Genomic DNA, 24345 nt, shown 5'->3' on the forward strand with positions numbered 1-24345 from the left:
TTTTATTTACAAAAAAAGTTCTTAGGTTCAAAAAAACATTCAGTGAACGGAAAAAGTGAGGTCGGTAATATAGGTATTTAGCTGTGTCACATGCCCTTAAAACCAGAAATTTACAGGTGATGTTCCGCTACAAATAAAGGTTGACAGTACAGAACTAATGCTTTTATAAAAAAAAAAGTTTTGTGTAAAAAATCATATATTGTGATGAAACTATTTTTTTTATATATCATTTTTTTTGCTACAATCAAATCAAAAAATATTTAATTAAAATTTCACTTGCAATTTAGTTACAAATTTAAATTATCAATAATTTTTTTTTAACCTTATAGCATTGATATTTCTTGGTATTATTTTAATTCAATGAAAAAATCGGATTTTTAGGAAAAAGTGTTATACTGTGATATCGTGATCTTCAATTTTTGATTAGCTTGGAAGAAAATCATTTTTAGATCAAACCTTATTTATTCTCATTCGTTATCTCCGTATCTCGGGAGCAAGTTTTTATTTTTGCAAAAAATGGGACATTCGTTTTTTGATCGCTATCCAAAAGCCGATTATGAAAACTCGTTAAATTTTTATCTCAACATTCTCTCTCGATTTTATCGGAATTGGCTGTCCAGTAGCGATTTTTAAGTTTTTTTTCTTGGTTTTTTTTTTTATTTTTTTAAGAACGCTTCGAATTAATTTTTAAGGTCTTCAAACTTGTCGATTTTTCAATTTAATTTTGTGTACAACAATACATAAACAAGTATAGCGACAAAATCAGCCAATTCAAAATTATGATTTTTCTTTCTAAAATAAAATTGCAAAATTAATTTGTTTTAAAGAAATATGTTGAAAAAAATTGGCAATTAAAAAAAATGGTCTAAAAGAACATTGTCTGAAGAAAGTTGCTAATGATCAGAATTAATGTAGATATACTTGGAAAACATAAATAATTAATTGAGTGTACAAGTTAATTCTTATAAATAAATACCATAGTGCGCAAATTTTCAAAAAACAGTGATTTCTTACCTAAAATGCCTTCTATTTTGTATCAGACTTGTAATTAGTAATGAAAGTGAATTTATTTGTTTATACCAAATGTATACTTAAATGCTTTCTTCACTCCAAATTTTACAATAGTACCTTAGAATTTATTTATTGTTAATATTATTTCTTTTTTGTTTTCACGTAAAACATTGATCAAATCTTTATTTTAACTAGCACACAAATTTTACAGTTTCGTATTTATTTAATAAATTTTTTATGACAATTGTAAGTTTTATTATGATCTAAAAATATTTATCAAATATCAGTATACAAACTGCAATATTTGTTGATCTACAATTGTTTAAATAATAATAGAAAATTTATTTAAGCAATTTTTTTAGATAAAAAATTATATTTTTTAAATTATTAATTAACAATTAAATGGAAAAATCAAGAAGTGTCAGGACCTTACAACTTTAATGCTGATTATTTCTTTTTGAAAAACCTCTTGGAATTCTTTTATACGTCCTAAAACACACTTTAAATTATTTAAATCTATTAAGAATTAATTGGAATTTTCTATAATCTATTAAATCTTTGAAATCTTTTCAAATTCTTTAAATCTATTTGAAATTCCGTGGATTATTTTTAAATCCCTCGAAATTTTTTCAAACTTTTTAAATCTCTAGAAAATGTTTGGGATGTTTTAAAATATCCTAAAATCTCATATATCCCATCAACATTTTTTAATCCATTAAAATTCTTTTAATTCTTTTAAAATATCCTTAGAATTTTGAAATCTATTCAAATTTCTTCTGAATCTTTAAAACTACCCTGCATTCTTTTAAATCCTTCGAGATACGAAATTTTTCGAATCTTTTAAATATTCCTTGAAATCTTTTAAAATATCCTAAAATATTTTAAATATATTCATATTCGTTCAACTCTATTTAAAATTCCTCTGAATCTTTTAAACTATGCTAAATTTTCCCCTTCATATTTTTGTAATCTATTCCAAATTCCTGGAATCTTTTAAATGCCTTGAAATTCCATCAAATTTTTTAAATCTATTTATAATTCCCTAAAAACTTTTAAATCATCTTAAAATCTTGCATATCTCTTCAAACTCTATCAAAAATCTTTTGAACAAATTTTTTTCATCCATTAAAAATTCCTGGATTCTTTCTAAATGCCTTGAAATTCCTTAAAATTCTTGGAATCTTAAAGTATCCCAAAATCTTTGAAATCCTTTTAAATATGTTTTAAAATATATCATTAAATTGTATAATTCTTCAAAACTTTTACGATATTCTAAAATCTCTTCAAATTCTTTAAATCTTATTAAAATTTTTTCATATCACTCGAAATTCCTTGAAACTAAAATTCTTTCAAATTTCTTTAAATATTTTACGATGCCCAAAAATCTTCGAACTCTATTCCAAATTGCTCTGAGTCTTTTTTTAAATTCCTTTAAAAATCTGTAATGTTTTGAAAATTTCTGGAATTCTTTTTAAAAAAACCCCCTTGAACGATCATCAGATTCTTAAAATCTATTAAAAATTCATTAAAATCTTTTAAAATGTCCTAAATTTGTTGAAATCCTTTTTTTATTTTTAAAAACCTGTTTAAAGTTCCTTGAAATCTTTTAAAATCCCTCGAAATTTCTTCAAATTTTAAAATTATATTTAAAATTCTTCGGAATCTTTTAAAATACCATAAAATCATTAAAATCCCTTCAACATTCTTAAAATCTTTCATAATGCCCAAAAATCTTCGAACTCAATTCAAAATTGCTCTGACTTTTTTTTCTAATTTCCGTAAAGAAATTTGTAATATATTTCAAATTCCTGGAATTCTTTTTTAAAAAATCCCATGAACGATCATCAAATTCTTAAAATCTATTAAAAATTCATTAAAATCTTTTAAAATGTCCTAAAATTTTTTTTAAATCCTTTCATTTTTGTAAAACCTATTTAAAGTTCCATGGAATCTTTTAAAATCCCTCGAAATTCCTTTATATTTTTTAATTATATTGAAAATTCTTCGGAATCTTTTAAAATACCCTAAAATAATTAAAATCCCTTCAATATTCTTAAAGTCTTTTATAATTCTTAAAAACTTTCGAACTCTATTCAAAATTTATAAAAATTCTTGACATCTTTTAAAATATCTTAAAATATTTTAAATGTCTTGAAATTCCATCAGATTCTTAAAATCTATAAAAACTCTGGTATCCCTCAAATATTATAAAACAATTTTGAGAACCCTAAAAATATTATAAAATCACTACAAATCTTTACATTCTTTAAAAATATCGCAAAAACCGAATTCTTTGATATCCAATAAAGTGCGATATTCCTTGAAATATTTGGAATCCTAGGAAATCCATTAAAATACCTTATGGATCGCTTTTAAAATCCTTTAAAATTACGGAAATTCTTTACAATACCATACATTTTTTTTTTTAAATCCTTTGAAATCTTTCAAATAATATTAAATATTCTAATTAATTCTTGTAAATTTCTTTGAAATGATAAAAAAATTTCTAAAATTCCTTATAAAAAGTTTGAAGGTTTTGAATATACCTTAAAATAATTAAATTGAAATCTCTATAAATTCTTCGCAATGTTTTAAATCCCTTGAATTCTATCGGAATCCTTTAAAATCCCTACAAATTTTTTTGAACTCTTACAAAGGCTTGCATAGAACTCTTTTTTAGGGCCGCTCTCGGAAATTGTTTAGCTTAATTTTTATAAAAAGAAGACTCGTTTTCCACCTTTTTGAATCTCACTGGTAGGTCTGTAAGAATCTATCAATTATTTCGAACAAAATAGATTTATTAATGATTAGAACCCAAATACACATACTCTGATTTCATGAAAGAATGTTAATACATGATTACTTAGGCATTTATGAAAGCACAAGTGGTTTTAATTTTGTTTCTAGCGAACATTGATGCATTGTGAGTGATTTTAATTTTACTTTTATCTGCACTTGAGAATTTAGTTGTATGATATTTTGCACTTATAATATCAAAGCTTACTATTCTAACATATAAAATGTCCACTTAACACAGAGAGAAAGCAGAAAGAAAGACTAAAAAGCATGGGATGCGTTACGGGCCGATGCCTCGGTCCAGACGAAACGGGGTACCCTGGATCAGGTACGACCCAGTCCATATCCTTTAAATTAAATTAAAGCTTCAGTCCCCATAGGCCACCAAAATTCAGGAAAAATGTAATCCTGTAGAGTTGCATTATTATTTGTACTTGCTTAATTAAATGTATAGCTTCATAGCACAAGATTAAATCAATAATTTACTGATTGTTTGTTGATAATAAATTAATGGTGTGCCATTGAAAGACTTTTGTTGATTAAATCAGTCATTTTCAATGGTATAAACAGTAAATTTCACTAATTAAATGAGTCATTTTCAATTATATAAACACTGTAACTTAAAAAAATTTGGACTGATTTAAATTAAGAGTTTTTGCACTCAAATTTTCTTCGCTAGAAAATAAATCTTTGAAAATTGCCTGCAATTTTTTATTGTGAAAAGCAAGAAGCATTTTTATGAAGCATGAAATTCGCACCCTATTATATTCGATTTTTCCAATTTCCTGAAGTAAGCTTGATTAGTTTTGTTTATAATTTACAACTTTTTTTTTTAATGTACTCTTCTGGTACTCTTCTGGAATTCGGGAAATTTGATCTGAAATTGGAAAAAGATAATAAACATTTTTGATTAATATTTGCCATAACTTAACACTAATTTTGTCACAAACGCACAACATTATTCACTATTATTTAAAGGTGTGAATCACTTTCAACTTCTTGTTACTCACTCACTCACTCTTATCTTAATATGAAAATAACATTTTTTTATATCTTATCTTATATTAGATTCATGGAATTCATTATTGCATTTAAAATTTAGAGAAATTAAATTTTAAAATATTTGCAACAAATAAATAGAGCTGTGCAAATCTGGTATTTACGATTGAAAAAAGTCTTAAGAGTTTAAAATTCTCAACAAACGTACAAAGCTATAATTTTTAAACTCTTTTTCCTACTTGTTTAAAAAAAAAATTTATTGCGTTATAATCTACGTCGAAAAAAATTATTTTGCATCTTGTATACAACAGATTATCAGGATTATTATGCTGCCATACATTTTAAGTGTTAATATTTATCTTTTTCTATAAATAATTTAAATTAACAGGTATAGAACATTTTCATTAATTTTTCTTGGAAAAAAATTACTTTCCATCTTATATCTTTTGAAATAGTTTCTAAACCTAACTAAATTCCACAAAATTTTTAAGGCTTAACGATTAACTTTGTTAAACATAATTTTAGGAAACCAAATAGAAAATTTATATCCATCTTTCGGGAAAAAATGTTTATCTAATATATCTATCTAAATGTTAGTAGTAAACTATTTTGATACGCATAAAATTGAGAAAAAATTTCAGCGGAGATAAGATGAAAATTATCTTTTTGTTAACTTAAATTATTTATAAAAAAATTTTAATATTAAGTTTGAAAAAAGAATTTGCTCTCTAATAAACTATGCTGTTGCAAATAAGACATAAAAGGATTATTTCCTGAAAAAAAAGGATCAAAATTTTATATTTTACTGCTTAAATTCTTTATAACAAAGTTTAATGTCAAGTTTTAACAATTTTCTGTAGGTTAATAGGTTTGGTAAGTTATTTTTATACATATTAGATGTCAAAGAATTTTTTTATTTAAAAAAAATATGAACATAGTTTACTTGCTTACATTAATAAAATTGTACAATAAATAAATTGTTTTCTTTATTTGTATGCTCAGTTTGTAGTTCAAGTTGATTGAAAATAAGAAAAATATGATTTGTAAAAATTAAGTGTTTTTGTAACTTTTGTTTTCTACCAAAAAAAAAGTTGAAAGCAGTACAAAATTGAAAAATGTAGACCTTTTTGAATAGTAAAGTCTGGATTTGCTTCACTGTACACTGGTTTTATTTACAAGGAAATCATCGGAATTCAGATTTTGTTTTAATCTCAGAAATTTCCTACTGAGAGTCCTTGGATAATTATTTATTAGTTTGCCAAAACATTATTTACCAATTTTCGATAAAAATTACTTTATGTTTTATGGATTGAAATATTTATTTAATAAATTATCATGTAAAATTAAGTAAGTGTAAAAATTTTAACACTTGTTTTTAATTTAAAAAAACTCTCCTTTCACTTTAATTTCTGAATTAATTGCAGAAAATTGAATTTTTAATAGTTAAAAATTCAATTCTTAATTTCCTTCAAATTAATTTTCATCTGATGAAAATTCAATATTTTTCCAACTTTAACAGTTTAATTTTTAACTGTTTCAAATTCAACCTAATAGCAGAAAATTAAGTTAATTTAAAAATTGAATTTTCAACCGTTGAACAATTAAGTAAAAAAGCGAGCTTTTGACCAGAAACTAGTGTTCAAAATATTATATTTACATAATTTTACCTGATATTAAGTTCCTGAATTATAAAATATGCAGACTTGAAAATTAACAAATTTAAACTATTAAAAAAAATTTGTAAATATTTATTATAACTATAATAATCAAATATTTTCATCAAAACGAAATTTTTTTCAATGTATACAATTCCTAAAATCATTGTTTTAATTTAAAATAACAATCCTTTAAAAATATATATTTTTGCATGATTTTTTTTGCAATTATTGATATTTTATTAATTCATACAATAATTCTAGAAACTTTGAACATTAAAAATCATTTGGATTTGATAAAAATATTTGATTATTTTGTTTATAATGAATATTTATAAACCAATTTTTTTATTGTTTAAATTCGGGAATTTTCTGCTTCATATATTTTATAATTCAGGAATTTTACAGTAATGGTTAAAAATTTACATTTAACGTTTGTATTTTCGACTGTTGAAAATTGAAAATTCAACTAAATTAAAGAAAGTTTTCAACAGTTTTAAATTGAATTTTTAATTTTCTTTAAATTTTAATGGTAAAACATTTTATTATCTTCAATTAAAATTTCAAAAGTTAAAAATTCATTAAGCAAGCAAATTTTGCATTAAAAATATGTGTTAAAATATTATATGTACTTAATTTTACCTGGTAATTTAATAATTAAACAGTTTTTATATTTACATAATTTTACCTGTAAATTTAATAATTAAACAGTTTAATCCTTACAAAATTCTGGAAAAAGTAGATTTTTTGGGACGAATGAAAAATCCCGAATAATAAAATTACTGAATTATAAAATATGCGAACTAGAACATGAATACATTTAAACTAGTAAAAAACATTGGTAAATATTAATTATAAATATAATAATCAAATATTTTCATCAAAAAAATTATTTTTAATGTATTTCTAAAGTTATTTTTTAAATTTAAAATAGCAATAATTTAAAAATATATATTTTTGCATGATTTTTTTTTGCAATTATTGATATTTTATCAATTCAAACAATAATTCTAGAAACTTTGAACATTAAAAATCATTTGGATTTGATAAAAATATTTGATTATTTTATTCATAATGAATATTTATAAACCAATCTTGTTTGATTGTTTAAATTCTGGAGTTTTCTACTTCAGATATTTTATATTTCGGCAATCTTCTGTCGCGAAATTTTCCAATTTAAAAAATTTAATTTTTAACGTTTGGATTTTCACTGTTGAAAATTGAAAATTGAACTAAATTAAACAAAGTTTTAAATTGAATTTTAAATTTTCTTAAAATTTCAATAGTACACAATTTCTCTACTTCAATTAAAATTTCAAAAGTTTAAAATTCAACAATCAAGCAAATTTTGCATTAAAAATATGTGTTAAAAATGTTATACTTACATAGTTTGACATGAAAATTTAATAAATAAAAATTGCAGTCAACAAATTTGAACTATTTTTTAAACGGGTCGCAATTGGCAAATAATACTTTAGAAAATTAATAGTCATCCAAGGGACTTTCATTATGGAATTAATAAGATTCTTAAAAAATCCTAAACTCTGATCATCTCGTTATATTTCATTTATATTTTTTTGAATTGTTTTTAACTAATTAGAACCAAGAGAGAGGATTGGGTGAAAAAAAAATTAAATTTCAATATCTCAAATATTTTAAACTGAACAACAGATAAATTAGATCATAAATTCAAAATTGTCTATTGGTTCCAAAAATGGATTGAGGTCGTTTCTCTTAGATTTTTAGAACGAATTTTTTTGTTGGATTTTAGAATTAATCTGCTGAATATTAGTTGATTTCTCAATTATCCCTGATATTCTTTCCACCTCGAATGTAGAACTCTACGGCAAAGTCGCTTTTCGTACTCACAGTTCATGTGGCCTTTTCACCCACAAAATCCTTTAGGTCTAGTTTCACAGCACATGGTTGCTACTCGTTTCTAACTTGTCGACAAAAAAAAGCTAATATTTAATTAAGTTCACCTTTTCGTATGGCAGGAAAGTATAGGATATTAGTTTAGATTTTAGACTACGAAATAAATTAATAATATAAATAGTTTAAGTTTACGATTCTAGTATTTAAGTGCTTTTTTTGCTCGGGGGGGGGGGGAGTGAGTAATTTATTGGTTTGAAGGGTAGATTTTTTATTTGTTTTCTTTTACAAGACTTGAAGAAAGGTAGAATCATCAGAAAAATGTCGAAATGTCAAAAAAGCCCTTGATTAATTATTAATTTATTTTTTTTGAAATTGAAAATTGATAGAATCACATATTAATAATCTAACAATTGTTGCACTCTGTCTTGTTTCTGCATTTCTAATATCACAAGCATTTCAAACGCATGTAAAGCTTCAAGTATTGGTTTAAAAAATTTGTTTTAAGACGTTGTCTTGAGTCTAGAAATAAAACTTGAAATTTAGAGGGAAAGTTATGTTAGTGAAATTTTTAATTGTAGAATTTAAAGTTTTAAGTTAAGGGAATTTCTGGGTGGAAAATTGTAGCAACCATGAGGTTTTTAAAAATAGTCGATTTTTGTTTGTGATTTGGGAATTCGAAATTTGCAAGTTATGGTAAACGGTGATTGCATTTTTTTCAAGGGGATGATATGGGGTGAATGGGGTTGGGGTTGGGAAGTTAAAAGAGAATTTCACGAGTATTATTTCACAGGATACATGGCGGCCATTCGAAAGAAACTCGTCATTGTGGGCGATGGTGCTTGCGGTAAAACTTGCCTGCTCATAGTTTTTAGCAAGGATCAATTTCCTGAAGTATATGTGCCTACCGTATTTGAAAACTATGTAGCCGATATCGAAGTAGACGGAAAACAGGTTAGTGGACTATTTTTAATTGCAATTTAATTTTAATTAGTGGAGAAAAAGACGGGGGAAAAAAATATTAGGAAAACTGGAATTTGAAGTTCAGTTTCAGTTAGAAAACAGCGACAAAGAAACATTTGTGTGCATAATAAAACTGACAAAAATTTTAGAATTTTTTAATTTAACATTTTGTTATATAACTGAAGCCATATTCCGCATAATTAAAATTTATTTGACATGAGAAAAAGTAACTTTATTGTCGAATATCAATCGAAATTTGTATTTTTACAACAGATGAAAAATTATAATTTTGTTATATGTTCATTGCATTATTGAAATTAAAGTAATTATTTTTGAAAACGAAAACTTACTCGAAAAGATGAATTTTGACCACAAATGGAAGAATTGCTTTTTGAGTTGAAGTAATTAATCTTCAACCAAGAAAAAGGGAATTTTCAAATAGAAAAAGAAGAACTTTTGAAAATAATAGAATAACCACATTTTCGGTCAAAAATTAATTTTCACAAAAAAAAACCGAATTTTCAACAAAATAGTCGAATTTTTAAACAAAGAAATTCATTTTTAACTGAAGGAATGAATTTGTAACAAAAAAAAATTAATTTTTCACCCAATAGTTGAATTTTCAAACACAAAAAATGGATTTTCTGAAACAAAAAAATATATGTTCAACAAAATGGAAGAATTATTTTCAAAAGAAGAATAGTTAAATTTTTAAAGAAACAGATAAATTTACAAACAAAAAGATTAAATGTTTATCGAAAAAGATCATTTTTCGACAAACAAATGAATGGTTAAATATTCGCTTAAAAAAAATTAATTTTCATTAAAAAAAATAAACATTTTTATTCAAAGAAATGAATTTTCAAACAAAGAAAAAATATGTATTCCAAAATATTAATGGCTAACAAAAATTTTCAACGAGATGGATGCATTTTCAACGAAATAGATCAGTTTTGAACTAGATAAATCTTGAACAAAGAAGATTAATTTTTTATCAAAAAAGATCAATTTTCCGACAAACAATGGGATATTTAATTTTTTATTAAAAAAAATTAATTTTATTTTTTTTAAAACACTATATTTTAATCAAACAAATGAATTTTTAGCCAAATTTTGAACTTTGCGAAAAGAATTTCCAATCTATTAGTTGAATTTTCGACCCAAGAAATGAATTTTTGACCTAAAATGTCATCTATGAACCAAGAAAATTAACATTCTACGACAAAAAAAAAGTTTCAACAAAATACAGGAATATTTAAACAAGTGCGATTTTTCAACCAATAATGAATTAAAAAATCGCCAAAATATGCATTTTATACCAGACTTATTGAATTTTCAACCCAAAAAGGATTAGTTTTAAACAAAATAAATGAATTTTTAACTAAAGAACATCAATTTTCTTGCAAAAATAAATGTAATAGAATGAAATTTAATGAGAATCGATAGAATATAAGAAAATTTCTCGAATTAAATTCTAGAAAAAATATTCAATCTGAAAGGTGACTTTCCTCCAAACAAAAACAGAAATTAAAAAAAAAACAGGATGATTTTTCAAAAACATAGTAAAATTTTTAACCAGACGAGTATTTAAACAAGAAGATAAAAAAAAAAAAAAAAATTGATAAAAAATATCAATTTTCGACAAAAAATTGAATAGTTCAATTTTCTGTTAAAAAATTAATTTTCCATAAAAAAGAAACTAATTTTCAATCAAAGAAATGAATTTTAAAGCAAAAAAAATTAATTGTTAACATGATACTTCAATTTTTTACTAAATTTTGAATTTTTCTAGTAAAGAAGTTAAATTTAAAACCAAACATGGAGCACTTAAATTTTTAGTTAAAAAATTTTTTTTTACAAAAAAAACACGAATTTTTAACCAAATAATAACTTTTTTAATCAAAATATTTTAATTAATTACTCAAAATAATTAAAATGTATAAATAATAAAATAATTTAAGTAATTAAATTAATTAATAATGTCGATAAAAAATGGAATACTTAAATGTTTATTTAGAAAAAATGAATTTTCTATTTGAAAAACTAATTTTTAAAGGAATATTCAACCGTATGTTTGAATCTTTAACCAGAGAAATGAATCTTCAACTGAAAAGATTAATTTTTATAAAAAAAGAACGAATATTCAACAAAATAATTACATTTTTATTAAAGTAATTAATATTTAACTAAAATAATTAATCTTCAGCAAAAATCGAATTTTTAATCCATTAGTTGAATTAATCGAAGAAATGAACTTTCAACAAAAAAGATTAATTTTTAACAAAATGCTAGAATTTTTAATCAAATTTTGAATCTCTAATTGAATTTTCCAAATAATAGTTAAATTTTTATTTTCAAACAAAAGTAACGTATCTACAACAAAATAATTAAGTTTTTAAGAAAGGTAATTATTTTTTAATTAAAATAATTAATCTTTAAAAACAACAAAAATGAGCTTCTAACCCAGTAATTGAATTTTTAATCAAAAATATGAATTTTCTAACAACAGAAGACAAATTTTCAAAAACATAGATGCATATTTTTTAAACAAATTGTTAAGTTGTTAACCAAATGGATTTTTGACAAAAATGGAATAGTTACATTTTCAGTTAATTTTTATTTTAAAAAAACTAATGTTTCAACCAAATAATAGATTTTTGGAACGAAGAGATTAATTTTAAACCAGAAAAAAGGTGACCTTTTAAGAAACTAGTGGAATTTTCAATAAAATAATTAAATTTTCAACGAAATTGTGGAGTTTTTAACTAAACACCAAAATTATAATATCAGACTTCAATAAAAATGATTAACACTCTAACATAAAAGGTGAATTTATAACAACTAAAAAAAAAGATTTTTCAACCAAAATATAAATTTTCAACCAAAAAAATATTAATTTTCTACAAAATTATAAATTTTTGACCAAAAACGATGACTTTCAAAAAAATCGTTGAATTTTCAACCACAAAAGATCAATTTTCAACCAAACAATATAAATATTTGACCAAAAACGATTTATTAGAAATTCTACTACTTGGTTAAAAGTTGAGCGAACTTTTTCAAATTTCATTTTTTCCGTTAAAGATTTTTAATTTTAGTTGTAAGTTCGTTTTTTGGTTAAAAAATAAAATTAACATTTCTTTTTATTGAAAAAAAATATTTTTTTTTAACTGCAAATTCAAATATTTTGTTAAAAAAGTCAACTGATTAATTGTAAATAAACTTTTTTGTTGTTATTTTATGTTCTCGTTTTCAAAATTAAATTGTTTGATAGAGAATTGGCTTTTTGGTTTGAAAATTCAACAAACTGTTTTTTGTTTTTAATTAAAATTTGGTTGTGGAAATAACAACTATAACATTTTTTGATAAACATTCATGTTTTTTGTTGAACATTCAACAATTTGGGTAACATTATTTTTCATTCTTGACTGAAAAATAGTTCTTGGTAGAAAATTCAGTTTTTGTTAGAAACTTCATCTCTTTTTGAGTTTTTGATTAAAAGTGCAACTTCTTAGTTGAGGATTTATATATTTTTGTTGAGGATTAGACTATTTTATTAAAAATTAAAAAATTTGCTATACAATTAAACTATTTGGCAAAAAATCCAACTTTTTTGTAAAAAAATCGAAGAATAAAATTTCCGGTCATCTCCCGGTTTACAACAAATTACAACGTTTTTGTTTGTCTTATTTAACATTTTTTTATCACCTATTTGCCATCTATTTAAAAAAAAATGTCACCTATTCACCGTTTTTGACGACAATAGGTTCTGTGATTACTGAAAGTGTTTTAGGTGTAATTTACATATTATAAAGTTAAAAATTACACTTTTTGACAGAAATATTTGTCTAAAAAAAAAAAACAATTATTGCTCTCGTTATTGTGGTTTTCAAAAGATTATAAACTTAAATGGACTTATTTTGAAGCAAAAATGAACTCAAAAGTAAATTTTTATTAATTTATACATGAAATATTTACTATTTTTAACAATCTGATCTAAAAGTTAGGTTAGAATCCGCATTTAAATTCCAGTCGCCTATTATTCGTACTTTTGGCATAATATGGATAAAATTTGTCGCTACATACATTAACTAAAGTTTATTTAAGCTTGCAATGCATTGAAACTCACATGAAATAATGAAATGATTGTATTTTTTTAAAAAACCTATTTCACAAAAATGTGTTTTTTCACTGTATTAGATGGAAATTCTATCTAAAACTATTTGCTTTTGATGAATATTTGTTTTTAGTATTCAATCATTGTTTTATACTTTACAAAACAATCGTAAAAACACTTTGATGCAAAAATTAAAATACATGTTTAAAATTGTACCTACTCTTACATAGTTCCATTTTTCGGCACCATGTGGCGAAATGGTAGACCACCATTCCCAATTCAAAATTCTTCTACCACTCCAAGAGCGATCTGACTAACTTCAAAAATGTACCCTTATATTAACCCTTTTTGGCATACATTTTTCAGGGAAACGAGTTTTCATGAAAATTGGTACATAGGGGGTTTTGGGGTCGCTGATTACGAATCTGAACTCAGATTTTGAAAATTCAAAATGGTGGATCCAATATGGCGACTTAAATTTCGAATATTTTTGTATTTTTTTAAAGAATTGGTATACAACAGGGGTTTTTTGAAGTCGCTAGTTACGAATCCGAACTCAGATTTTGAACATTCAAAATGGCGGACCAAAATTCAAAATAGTTCTAAATTGTTTTTTGAAAGTTGGCAAAGGCAGGTGTTCGCTGATCTTGAATCTGTATTCAAAATGACAAATATTTAGAATATTGAGGTTTGAAAAAACATACACCTACTCACCTAAAACATGGATAAGTACCAATTTTCTGAATTTTCAAAATCTAAATTCAGATTCGTGATTAGTGACTCCAAAAATCCTTGTACACTCATTTTAAAAAAAAAATCCAGAAAACTTTATTATTTTGACCGTCATTTTGGATTTTCAAAGTTTGATTTCAGATTCGTGATCCGCGACCCCGAAAACCTCTGTATACCAATTTTCCGAAAAAATTTCAAAAATATTCCAAGTTTCGAGCGCCATTTTGGATCCACCATTTTAAATTTCCAAAATCTGAGTTCATATTCGTGATCACTGACCCCAAAAACCCCTGTATACGAATTTTCAGATAAAATCCAAAAATATTCTAAATTTTGGCAGCCATATTGGTTCCGCCATTTTGAATTTTAAATAAAAAAGGCTTTTTTCATCTTTGTTTATAAGTATTACCAATTATTTTAAAAATTTAGACCCTTTGCACAAAAATTTCAATTTTCTATCATCCTGCGAGCATGAAATTTAAAAAAATCTGTGTAAAATCCAATAAAAATTACTCTGAAATCGCAAAAAATGATATGAAAAAAGGTGGGAATACGGTATTCCCACCATGCCCCAAAGGGTTAATTAACTTGAAAATTATACATGTATTTTTTGTTCTAATCAATAAAATAATATGTTAACCACTTATTATAACGGTTTTTGTTTAAAAAAATTCAATTCGCTGTTTTAAAATTGTGTTTATGCGATTTAGATTTTCCAAACTGTCCCAGCAATTGTCGTTTTACCTGACAAAATTTTCAAATCGTATTAGATTTTTTGTTAAAGGCATGTGATACTTAGAAAATTGTCGATTTTACCAGTTTTAGGTTCCGACGGCTTTTTTTCTTTAATAATCAATATTTTGTCTTAAAAATTTTGGACATGATAGCGACCATGCTAACGGACGTCCCCACACACTTTTTTTTGGTTTAATTCAAAAAAGTTTTAATTTAGAAAAATCTGATTAATTTGCATAGCGCTTAGGAATTAGTATCGATTTTACCAGTTTTAGGTTCCGACGGCTTTTTTTTCTAGAATAATCAATATTTTGCCTTAAAAATTTGGGAAATGATAGCGAACATGCTAACGGACGTCCCCGCAAACTTTATTTCTGTTTTTTTTTTTTTCAAAAAATTTTTTGATATTGCTAACAACGTGTGTACATTTGGAGGTTATGTATGTTACAATTCTCCTGTGCGTTATTTCCAAACTACACAATATTTTTGGCCGAAAACTTTGGACTTGCAAATAAACATAGTAACTAATCTCCCGGAACTAACCCTTTTTGCAGGCAATCAAAAAAGTATATTTCATAAATAATTTCCAGATTATCGGAAAGGCAGAGATGAAAAACGACGTAACCTCAAAATAATGCATATGCATAAAATTTTTATTTAGCACATTATTTTTTTCTTGTTATTATCCCTCAAAAAGGAGTCCGGGGACGTCCGTTATGATATTTTATAGCATCTCCGAATTCAGTATTTAAAAATTTTCATTTTTGTGGAGAAAAAGCCGGGGAAACTGTAAGTATCACATGCCCTTAAATATATAAAACAAAATTTTGGAAAATGAAACGAATTTGAGAAGGAAAAAAAAATGGTAATTAGCGCGCACGTTGCACTAATGAGAAAAAGTGTGTTGATTACAACACTTTTTTTTTGTTGTGGTTGTTGTCAATATTAATTGACAAAATTTGTTGGATTTGATAGGTCGAGCTGGCCCTCTGGGATACAGCCGGACAGGAAGATTACGACAGGTTGCGTCCTTTGTCATATCCTGACACAGATGTAATCCTGATGTGCTTCTCAATTGACAGTCCCGACTCGCTGGAGAATATACCGGAGAAATGGACGCCCGAGGTGAAGCACTTCTGCCCGAATGTGCCGATTATCCTCGTAGGTAATAAAAAGGATTTGCGCAATGATCCGAGCACGATTAAGGAACTTGGCAAGATGAAGCAGGAGCCGGTGAAGCCCGAGGAGGGCAGAGCCATGGCCGAGAAAATCAATGCCTTTGCATATCTTGAATGTTCCGCGAAAAGCAAGGAAGGTGTCAGGGAGGTCTTTGAAACGGCCACCCGAGCCGCATTACAAGTAAGTCTCGTCATCTCCATCCCTCCTCATTCAACATTTCAGGTCTCTCTTTTTTTCACCCTCAAATTGTCATCTAGGATGCAAAAAAAAAAAAAAATTGCCCGGGCGGCGACTTGACACGGAAAAAATCGAAAATTTATAGTTCGTATCGCAGAAAAATTGAAGTTTTTTTTTTTATTACTTTAATAATTTTCGTCAATTTAGAAAAGTGATTTCTACTTTTCACTGGTGTGTCGCATATTTGTCTCAGTTTCCACTGTGAGCGAGAAAAATTTATTTTTTGATCGGGAATTTTACAAATTTGTAGTTTTTTTTTTTTTTTTAAATAATCAGTTGAATTTTTATCTTTTTCCATTTTAGATTTTAATTTCTAACCGCACATTTTTCATTTAAAAAATTTGGAAATAGAGTTCTAAAGACTTGAATTATTTAAAAACAAGGGGCGTTTGGAATCGACAATTTTGAATGAAAAACATTTTTAGTTAATCAAAAGTGAATATAAAATATGATTTTTTAAATTGAACTGTAAATTAAGGATTAATAATTGAATAATAATTGATTTTACAAGACGTTAAGGAATCAGTTCAAAATTTAAGAATTTCCAGATTTTAACGTTAAAAATTAAATTGTTTCAATTGGGATTTTGAAATTCTTAGTGTAGTTAAAAAATTTAAACGCTTCATTGAAACTTCATAAACTATTTTCAATTTTAAAATAACTTGAAAATAATATATTCGCAATTGAAGGCTTTTATCAAAGATAAAATATCGTTTTAGTCTAAAATTTGAAATTTTGCGATTAAGAAAAATAATAATTGCTGATTATTTAGACATATTTGATTGCTCATGTAAAATCGGTAATTATAAATCAAATATTTAAAACATAACAAAAAACTAAACAGTGAACTTTACCATTTTAATTTTTCTGTCTGAAAAAATTTAATGTACAAGTAAAATTGTTGAATTTTGACAATTTTTGCAGATTTTGAACAAATAATTTCCAGGAAAATTGAAAAATTCTTTTTATTTTGAGAAAAGAATTATAAGAGAATATTTAAAAAGATTTCCAAAATTCTTAAAAATATTAAAATGAAATTAATTTAACTTTTAATTTAGAAAGTGATAAATTTATAACAAAAATTTAATCGTACAATTTAATTGATTAAAATGATTTGCAGCTTAGTAATTGTTTAGCTAGAATTTTATGGGACCGGGAATTTTACAAAATTTTTAGAATAAAAATGTTGCCTAACTTTGATTTCAACTCGTTTTTAAATAATTTTTCAAATTGTGATTTTTATAAATTATTATACCATTTGGTTTAGAATGCCTAATTCGAAAATCTTTCACTTCAAAAATTTGCCATTTTTAATTTTTAACCATATATTTCAATTTAAAGAATTTTAAAGTACAGTTTTAAAGGCTTAAAAAATTTAAAGTTTTAAAAAACGAAAATTTTTAAAAATAAAAAACAGGGTGGCTGCCTGACCGAGAAACCGGGAATTTGATGAATTTTCAGAAGAAAAATATGCTCAAGTTCGATTTTAACAGTTTTTTTAAATAATTAAATTGCAGTTTTGAAAATTTAAACAATAACTGTAACTTTTTCAATCCGAAAGTCTTGATATTAATTGAAATTAATATATATCATTTATTCCAAAATTTTTATTTTTAAACGAAAATTTTCATGATTTATGAATAATATATTTTTAATTCAGAATTTCAGGTATTCTTTCATATTATTTTTTTATATTAAATTTAATAAATAAATTTATTAATATATTATTTCTATTAATTTTTTTTAGCCATTACAAAATGTAAACGTGCGTTTTACTATTTTCAACTTGAAAATAAATCCATAATAATCTAGTCATAATTAAAGGTTTTTATTCAATTTAAAATATTGTGAGTGTAAATTTAAAAATTTTTATCCCAATTAGTCTGAAATTTCTTAATGTAGAAAAAGAATAAGTATTTCCTATTTAGCAATATTTCACTGTTAATTTAAGACGCGTAAATTGAAACCAAATATTTAAATCTTTAGATTTTCGAAGAACTTTGAAAATTTCAGCGTTACAATTTTATTTGTTCTATTTAAAAAGTGTTTAATTTATAAGTGAAATTCTTAAATTTTGACTTAAAATAGCAATTGTACACTTATTATCTGTAGAATAAAATGTGCGTAATTTAAGTTTTGAAAAGATTCAAAATTAATAAAAAACTTGAAATTATTTCAAGTAATTTAAACGAAGTGTGTTAACATTTTTTTCAGAACTTCTAAATATATTTTTAAATTAATCGACATTGTCCTACAATTTTTGAAAATCCTGCGAATCAAAAAAAATCTTTAAAATCTTCCTTAATTTTTCCAAGTAAAAACTCATTATCAATTTTCCTGAGAATCTTAAGAAAATTTTTTATTCTTTTGAAGTCTTTCACAATTCTTAAAAAAAAATTCGAAATTTTTTGTTTGAAATCTGCAAAAATCTACATTTTATTTTAAATTCGGCTGTAAGTATTTGCAATTATTTCAAGTTATAAATTTAATTCGAATATTTTTTAAACTTCTGAACAACTCATAAAATTACTCTAATATTTTTACAAATAATAAATGTATTATTATTTATAAATTCAAATTTTTTTAATTTGCATCTAAAAGTTATATAAGAAATTCAATTCATTTTGAAATATTTTTAAAAGTTCCGATTAAAATTCTAAAATTATTTTGAATTTGGAAAAATTTAAAACCTCTTCTAGATTTCTCAAGATTTTGAAATAAATTTTTAAAGCTTTTAAAGAATGCCTAGAATATTTCAAATAAAAATATTTTAACTTCTAATTACAGAAATGTTAGTTTAAAAAAATATTTTTTCAATTTTTAATGTGTTTAGCTTAAAATTACTTAAAATAATATAATTTTGAAATTTTTTAAAGTTCATTGCTTGATTCTTGAATTTAGAATATTGAAAATGTTAACGTGGATTTATATTTTTGGAACTTAATCGGAATCTTTTAACTCTATAATTTATCAAAGTTCTAAATTTTGCAGTTAAAGTTTGAAATTCAAGGGTTCCACTTTGAAAGCTTTAATTTGTTATTTATTGTATATTACTTTATGTGGAAAAATGTCTAGAATATAGTTTGATTTTTTAAATTTCATTGGCCGTGAAAAATGTTTTGCGCACCTGGAAATTATCATGACTTAAACAAGAAATTTTAGGAAATAATTATCGTTTTTATTTTAGGACAGTGCGTTTCCGTAAAAAAATATAATAATACTTAGAACAGGGAATTATTTTCTTTAAAGATTCATAATTTTAATTGAAAATTGACCTTTTTTCTATGTAAATTCAACTATTTGGCTGAAAATTGATATTTTTTACTTAAAATTCAAACTAGTTGTTTGAAAATGTATGTACTTTGTGGAAAATTCTTCTTTTTTGTAGAAAATTGATCCGCGATTAAAAATTTATCTTATTGGTAGATAGATAATTCAGCTATTCCAGTTGAAAATCCACATATTTTGTTAAAAATCGTTTTTGTTTTAAATGATACTTTTCTTTGAAAGTTAATCATCTTGTTTAAAAATGCAAGAATTCCAGTTAAATATTTATAGTTATAGTTAAAAATATGAATTATCAATTAACAAAAATAAATTTTTCACTAAATTATTGAATTTAAAATTTAAAAAAAAATGCATTTTTAAGCAAAAAGATTAATGTTCTACTAAAAATTAAAAATTGTCAACAAAATCGTTTAATTTTAAAACTGAAACGACGAATGATCTACAAAAATGTTAATTTTCTATCAAATTGTTACATCTTCAACCAAACAAAATTAATTTATAACCAAACAGTTGTATTTTAAACCAAAAAGAGGAGTTTTCAACCACAAGGATTAATTTTTCATAAAAAAGACAAATTTCTATTAAAATACATGAATTTTCAACTAAAAAATCTTAATTCTTAACAAAATAGTTAAATTTGCAAACAAAAAGATTAATTTCCCAGCAAGTAGGTTTATATTTGACCAAAAAACACGAATTTTCATCAAATTGCATCAAATTTCAAGAAAATTTTTGAAGTTTTAATTCTCAACGCCTGAAAAAACTTGGAATTGTCAGGGAATTTTTTCATGCCTAAAAACACTGTAAAATGTTAGGGAATTTTTTTCTAGGACGTGCTTACAATTTTTTAATTGTAATATAAAATTGAATATCAATTATTCATTCGTAACATTAGTTTTTAAACTGACAATTTAAATATTCAATTTGCGGTTAAACTTTATCTGTTTTAGTTGAAAATTCATATACATATTTCGTATAAAATTCGTCTATTCTGGTTGAAATTAATCTTTTTGGTTGAAAAATGCGTCCTTGTGGTTGTAAATTGAACTATTCTAGTAGACGATTCATCGTTTTACATGAAAATTAATTATTGTAACTGAAAACTTAACTTATCCATTTTTTGTAGAAAATTAAATTTTTTTACTTGAAAATTCAACAATTTCGTTGAATTTTTTTTTCTAATATATTTTTGGTTGACAATTATTGTTTTGGACTACAAATTTAACTACTCATTTTTTTTTTTGGTTCAAAAATTATCGTTTTTAGTTGATAATTCGTCTTTTTTGTATAATTAAATCTTGTTAGTTGAAAATTCATCTTTTTTGGTTGAAAATTCATCAGTTTTTTTTTTAATTGATCTTTTTTAGTTGAAAGTTGAACTGTTTGGCTTAGGATGCATATATTTTGTTGAAAAATCGTATTTATTGGTAGAAAATGAATCTTTTTGGTTGAAAATCCAACTCTTTAGTTAGGAGACAGTTTCATTTTTAACCAAAGAAGATGATATTTCCACAGAGAGAGATGAATTTTCAATCAAAAATAATTTTTCTAGCCAAGAAAGAAAAAAATGTCAAATAAATTGTCGAATTTGCAAGCTAAAAATACGAATTTTTAGAAAAACAGTTGAATTTTTAACCAAAATATATGACTTTAACAAAATTATTAATTAATAAAAATTAAATAAAAGAAAACCCGATAAAAATAAATTTTTCTTAAAAAATAAAGTTAGTTTTCCATTGTACATTTTTTTTTATTTTCAACTGTATATATTTTGAGCCTGACTGCACGTAAGTTTAATGTCGAAAAATTTTATAATACTAGTTTGACACTATTTTTTTTTAAATTTTACTTTTTTTGAATAATTTTTTTGTTTAAAAAATTAATTTTTCTAGGTATAAATGTAACTCTTTCGTTTTTGAATGAAAATTTATTTTTTCTTAAATTAAAAATCCAATTACTTGGGTAAAAGTTGAATCATTTTGTTAATTTTGTTTTTTTGTTCGACTATTTTTGGTTGAAGCTTTTTTTTGTTTTGTTTTAAAATACGACTATTTGCTTCATTATTATTTTTTTTCAGTATTAGAACATTGAAGTATTTTCTTAAAAAGTCATACTTTTAGATTGAAAATTTAACTGCTTTATTAAATTTTGTTTAAATTTGAAAAAAGGAAAAATTTTGGAATATTTTCGATTTTAACGTCGTGATTTTTTACTTGCATAAAATTAATAATCACCGAAAAACGGTTTTTTTTTACTATAAAATCAGATTTTGGGGGTGTATGAGAGAAATTTTCGCATGAGACACTTTTTTTTAGTTCGTTACTTTTTACTCCCTAGGGAGTAAAGTCACCGTATATAATTGATCCAATTACCGGAAATTTATAGTAATTTTTAAATTGAATTTTGGGTGATTTATTTAAAGTTATCATAAATTACCAAAAAAAAAGTCATAAATTTTCTGAAATTTATAAAAATGTTTTTAATTGAATTTTGCGATAATTTATGGAAAGTCACCATATATAATTGATCAAATTATCAAAAATATCCGGAAATTTATAGTAATTTTTTAATTGAATTTTGGCTGATATATCTTAATTTACCATAAATTACCTGTAATATTACCATAAATTACCAAAAAAGTTATAAATTTTCTGAAATTTATAAATATGTTTAAAATTGAATTTTAGATCATTTATGGTAAGTTACCATATTTACCTGCAAAATTTACATGATTGATAAAAAATTGCTTGAAAATTTAAACATTTTGGAATTGAATTTTGTGTAGTATTACCAAAAATGTCATAAATTCACCGTAATTTATCAAAATGATTCAAATTGAATTTTTGGATAATTTACCATATTTACCTGTAAAATTGCCATAAATCACAGTAAATTTCGAGAAATTAATCAATATTTTTTAATTGAATTTTGGGAAAAGATATGATAAGTTATCATAAATTGTCCTTAAAATTATCATAAATTATACTTTTCTTATTCGAAATCTAATATGGGCTGAAATCATGACTGTATTTAAAAATTGTTGGAATTTTAAACTTTTTGACACTTAATTTTGGGCAATTTCTGGTAAGTTACCATAAATTACCTGCAATATTACCATAAATTACCAAAACTCTCGTAAATTTCCGGAAATTTATAAAAATGTTTAAAATGGGATTTGGACAATTTACTATATTTACCTGTAAAATTACAAAAAAAAAGTCATACTTCCTTTATTCGAAATCTAATATCGGAGAGGGAGACTTTTTCTCCTCCTAGATGGAAAATCTGGAAGAGTCCTATATTTTTGTCAAAAGGTCCACGTTTTGAGACCCCCTGAATCCGAAAAGTTTTTACAAATGTGTCTCTCTGTGTGTGTGATCCTCATTTTCAATAGCCCGACAAGATTATCATAACAACTTTTTTGAATTTTTTCGAAAAATAAAAAATTCAAATGCTGGCCGCACAAAAAATAATAAAAAATTGCATTTTGCGGTCAATCTCTATGCAAGATAGGAAAAAAAGTGATGAGACAAAGATTGTGAACCCAAAAAAATATCTACATTTCTGTTGCTTATCACTTTTTATAGGACACATTGAAAATACACATTTTTCGACACACGACACAAGCTAAGATAAAATAAATAGGTGACGTTTTTTCACCGAAAGTAGAGCAAACAAATTTTCATTAATGTTTTTTTTACATTATGTTTTTGTTTAACTTAGTTTTTCGGGGCAAACAAACTTTTGTTTACATTGGAAATGAGCAAATTCAGTTTATGGAAAAACGACAAAAGTTGCAACAAAATGCCTAATAACAAAATTTGTTTTAAAGGGATAATAATACTACCTCACTTTTAATACTAATGCAAGTTATGAATTATAATAATATACATTTATGGGAATGATATAAAATTTCAGGAATAAACTCGAGTGCTCGAGTGTTCGTTAAAGCCGAAGGAGCTTTAACAAAAGAGAATTAACAATCGTTGAATTACTGTTGTCGATGTTTTTTGACCTTTAGTTTTAAAAAGTTTGTGCCGATTTTTTTCTGTGAAGGAGCGATAGACACTGATTTAAGCTTTGAATATGTTTGTGCCTGGCCTAACAATTTGGTTAACGATTTTAGGTGAAGAAGAAGAAGAAGGGAAGGTGTAGGCTGCTTTAAGGTGTTAATCGAAATGGGCCCGACGCAAAAAGAACGGGTGAAATGTGGAGTGAATCTAGCTGCATCGAAGCTAGTCCTAATGCCGGATGCCCCAGCATAAATAAGCTATAATATCTTATCATTATTTTACATAATACCAACAAACAAACAAACAAAACATACAATAAAGAAAAGCAACAAGCCGAAGCAGTAAACTTCTTGTAAAGCAATTCTGTTGTTGTCAAATCCTAAAAAGAAAAGAAAAGAAACCAACAACTGTTCTCGTCGACACGCTGAAGCGGAAACGCACCCACGCGCAAACGGAAATGACCTATGTAATATATATATATTCAATTTTTGGTTGACAATGTATCTTTTTTTTTATTTAAAAATTCATGTTTTTGGTTGACAATTCATTTATTGCCTGATCAAAGTTATTAATTCTTTGAACTATTTCCCGATGATAAAAAAAGAAATCTTTGCCAGGGCTGTTTTAGAAAATATCCATTCTGAAATTGAAAAATTCGAAATTTACTGTTTTCCTCCATTTATTATTTTTTAATCTCACATTTTGTTTGTTACAAAAACCTAATTTTCGATTTTAAGATGTAAAAATT

General features: G+C 24.6%; 1 protein-coding gene across 6 annotated transcripts in view; it reads left to right on the top strand.

Annotated features, from left to right (window-relative positions):
• LOC117174300 (ras-like GTP-binding protein Rho1) overlaps positions 1–24100 on the top strand; it is a 29547-nt gene extending 5447 nt beyond the window's left edge. For 4 of the 6 annotated variants that reach the window (XM_033363276.1, XM_033363279.1, XM_033363278.1 and 1 more), the window contains exons 2-4: positions 9127–9287; positions 15856–16239; positions 23711–24100. In XM_033363276.1, the coding sequence (XP_033219167.1) occupies positions 9132–9287; positions 15856–16239; positions 23711–23749 (579 nt within the window). In that variant the 5' untranslated portion in view covers positions 9127–9131 and the 3' untranslated portion in view covers positions 23750–24100. Of the gene's footprint in view, positions 1–4048; positions 4136–9126; positions 9288–15855; positions 16240–23710 lie in introns of all 6 variants that reach the window. The other 2 variants (XM_033363274.1, XM_033363275.1) reach the window with 1 other exon arrangement.
• Positions 24101–24345: the final 245 nt, after the last annotated feature.

This window comes from Belonocnema kinseyi, chromosome 6, assembly GCF_010883055.1.
Source record: "Belonocnema kinseyi isolate 2016_QV_RU_SX_M_011 chromosome 6, B_treatae_v1, whole genome shotgun sequence".
Classification (NCBI taxonomy): domain Eukaryota; kingdom Metazoa; phylum Arthropoda; class Insecta; order Hymenoptera; family Cynipidae; genus Belonocnema; species Belonocnema kinseyi.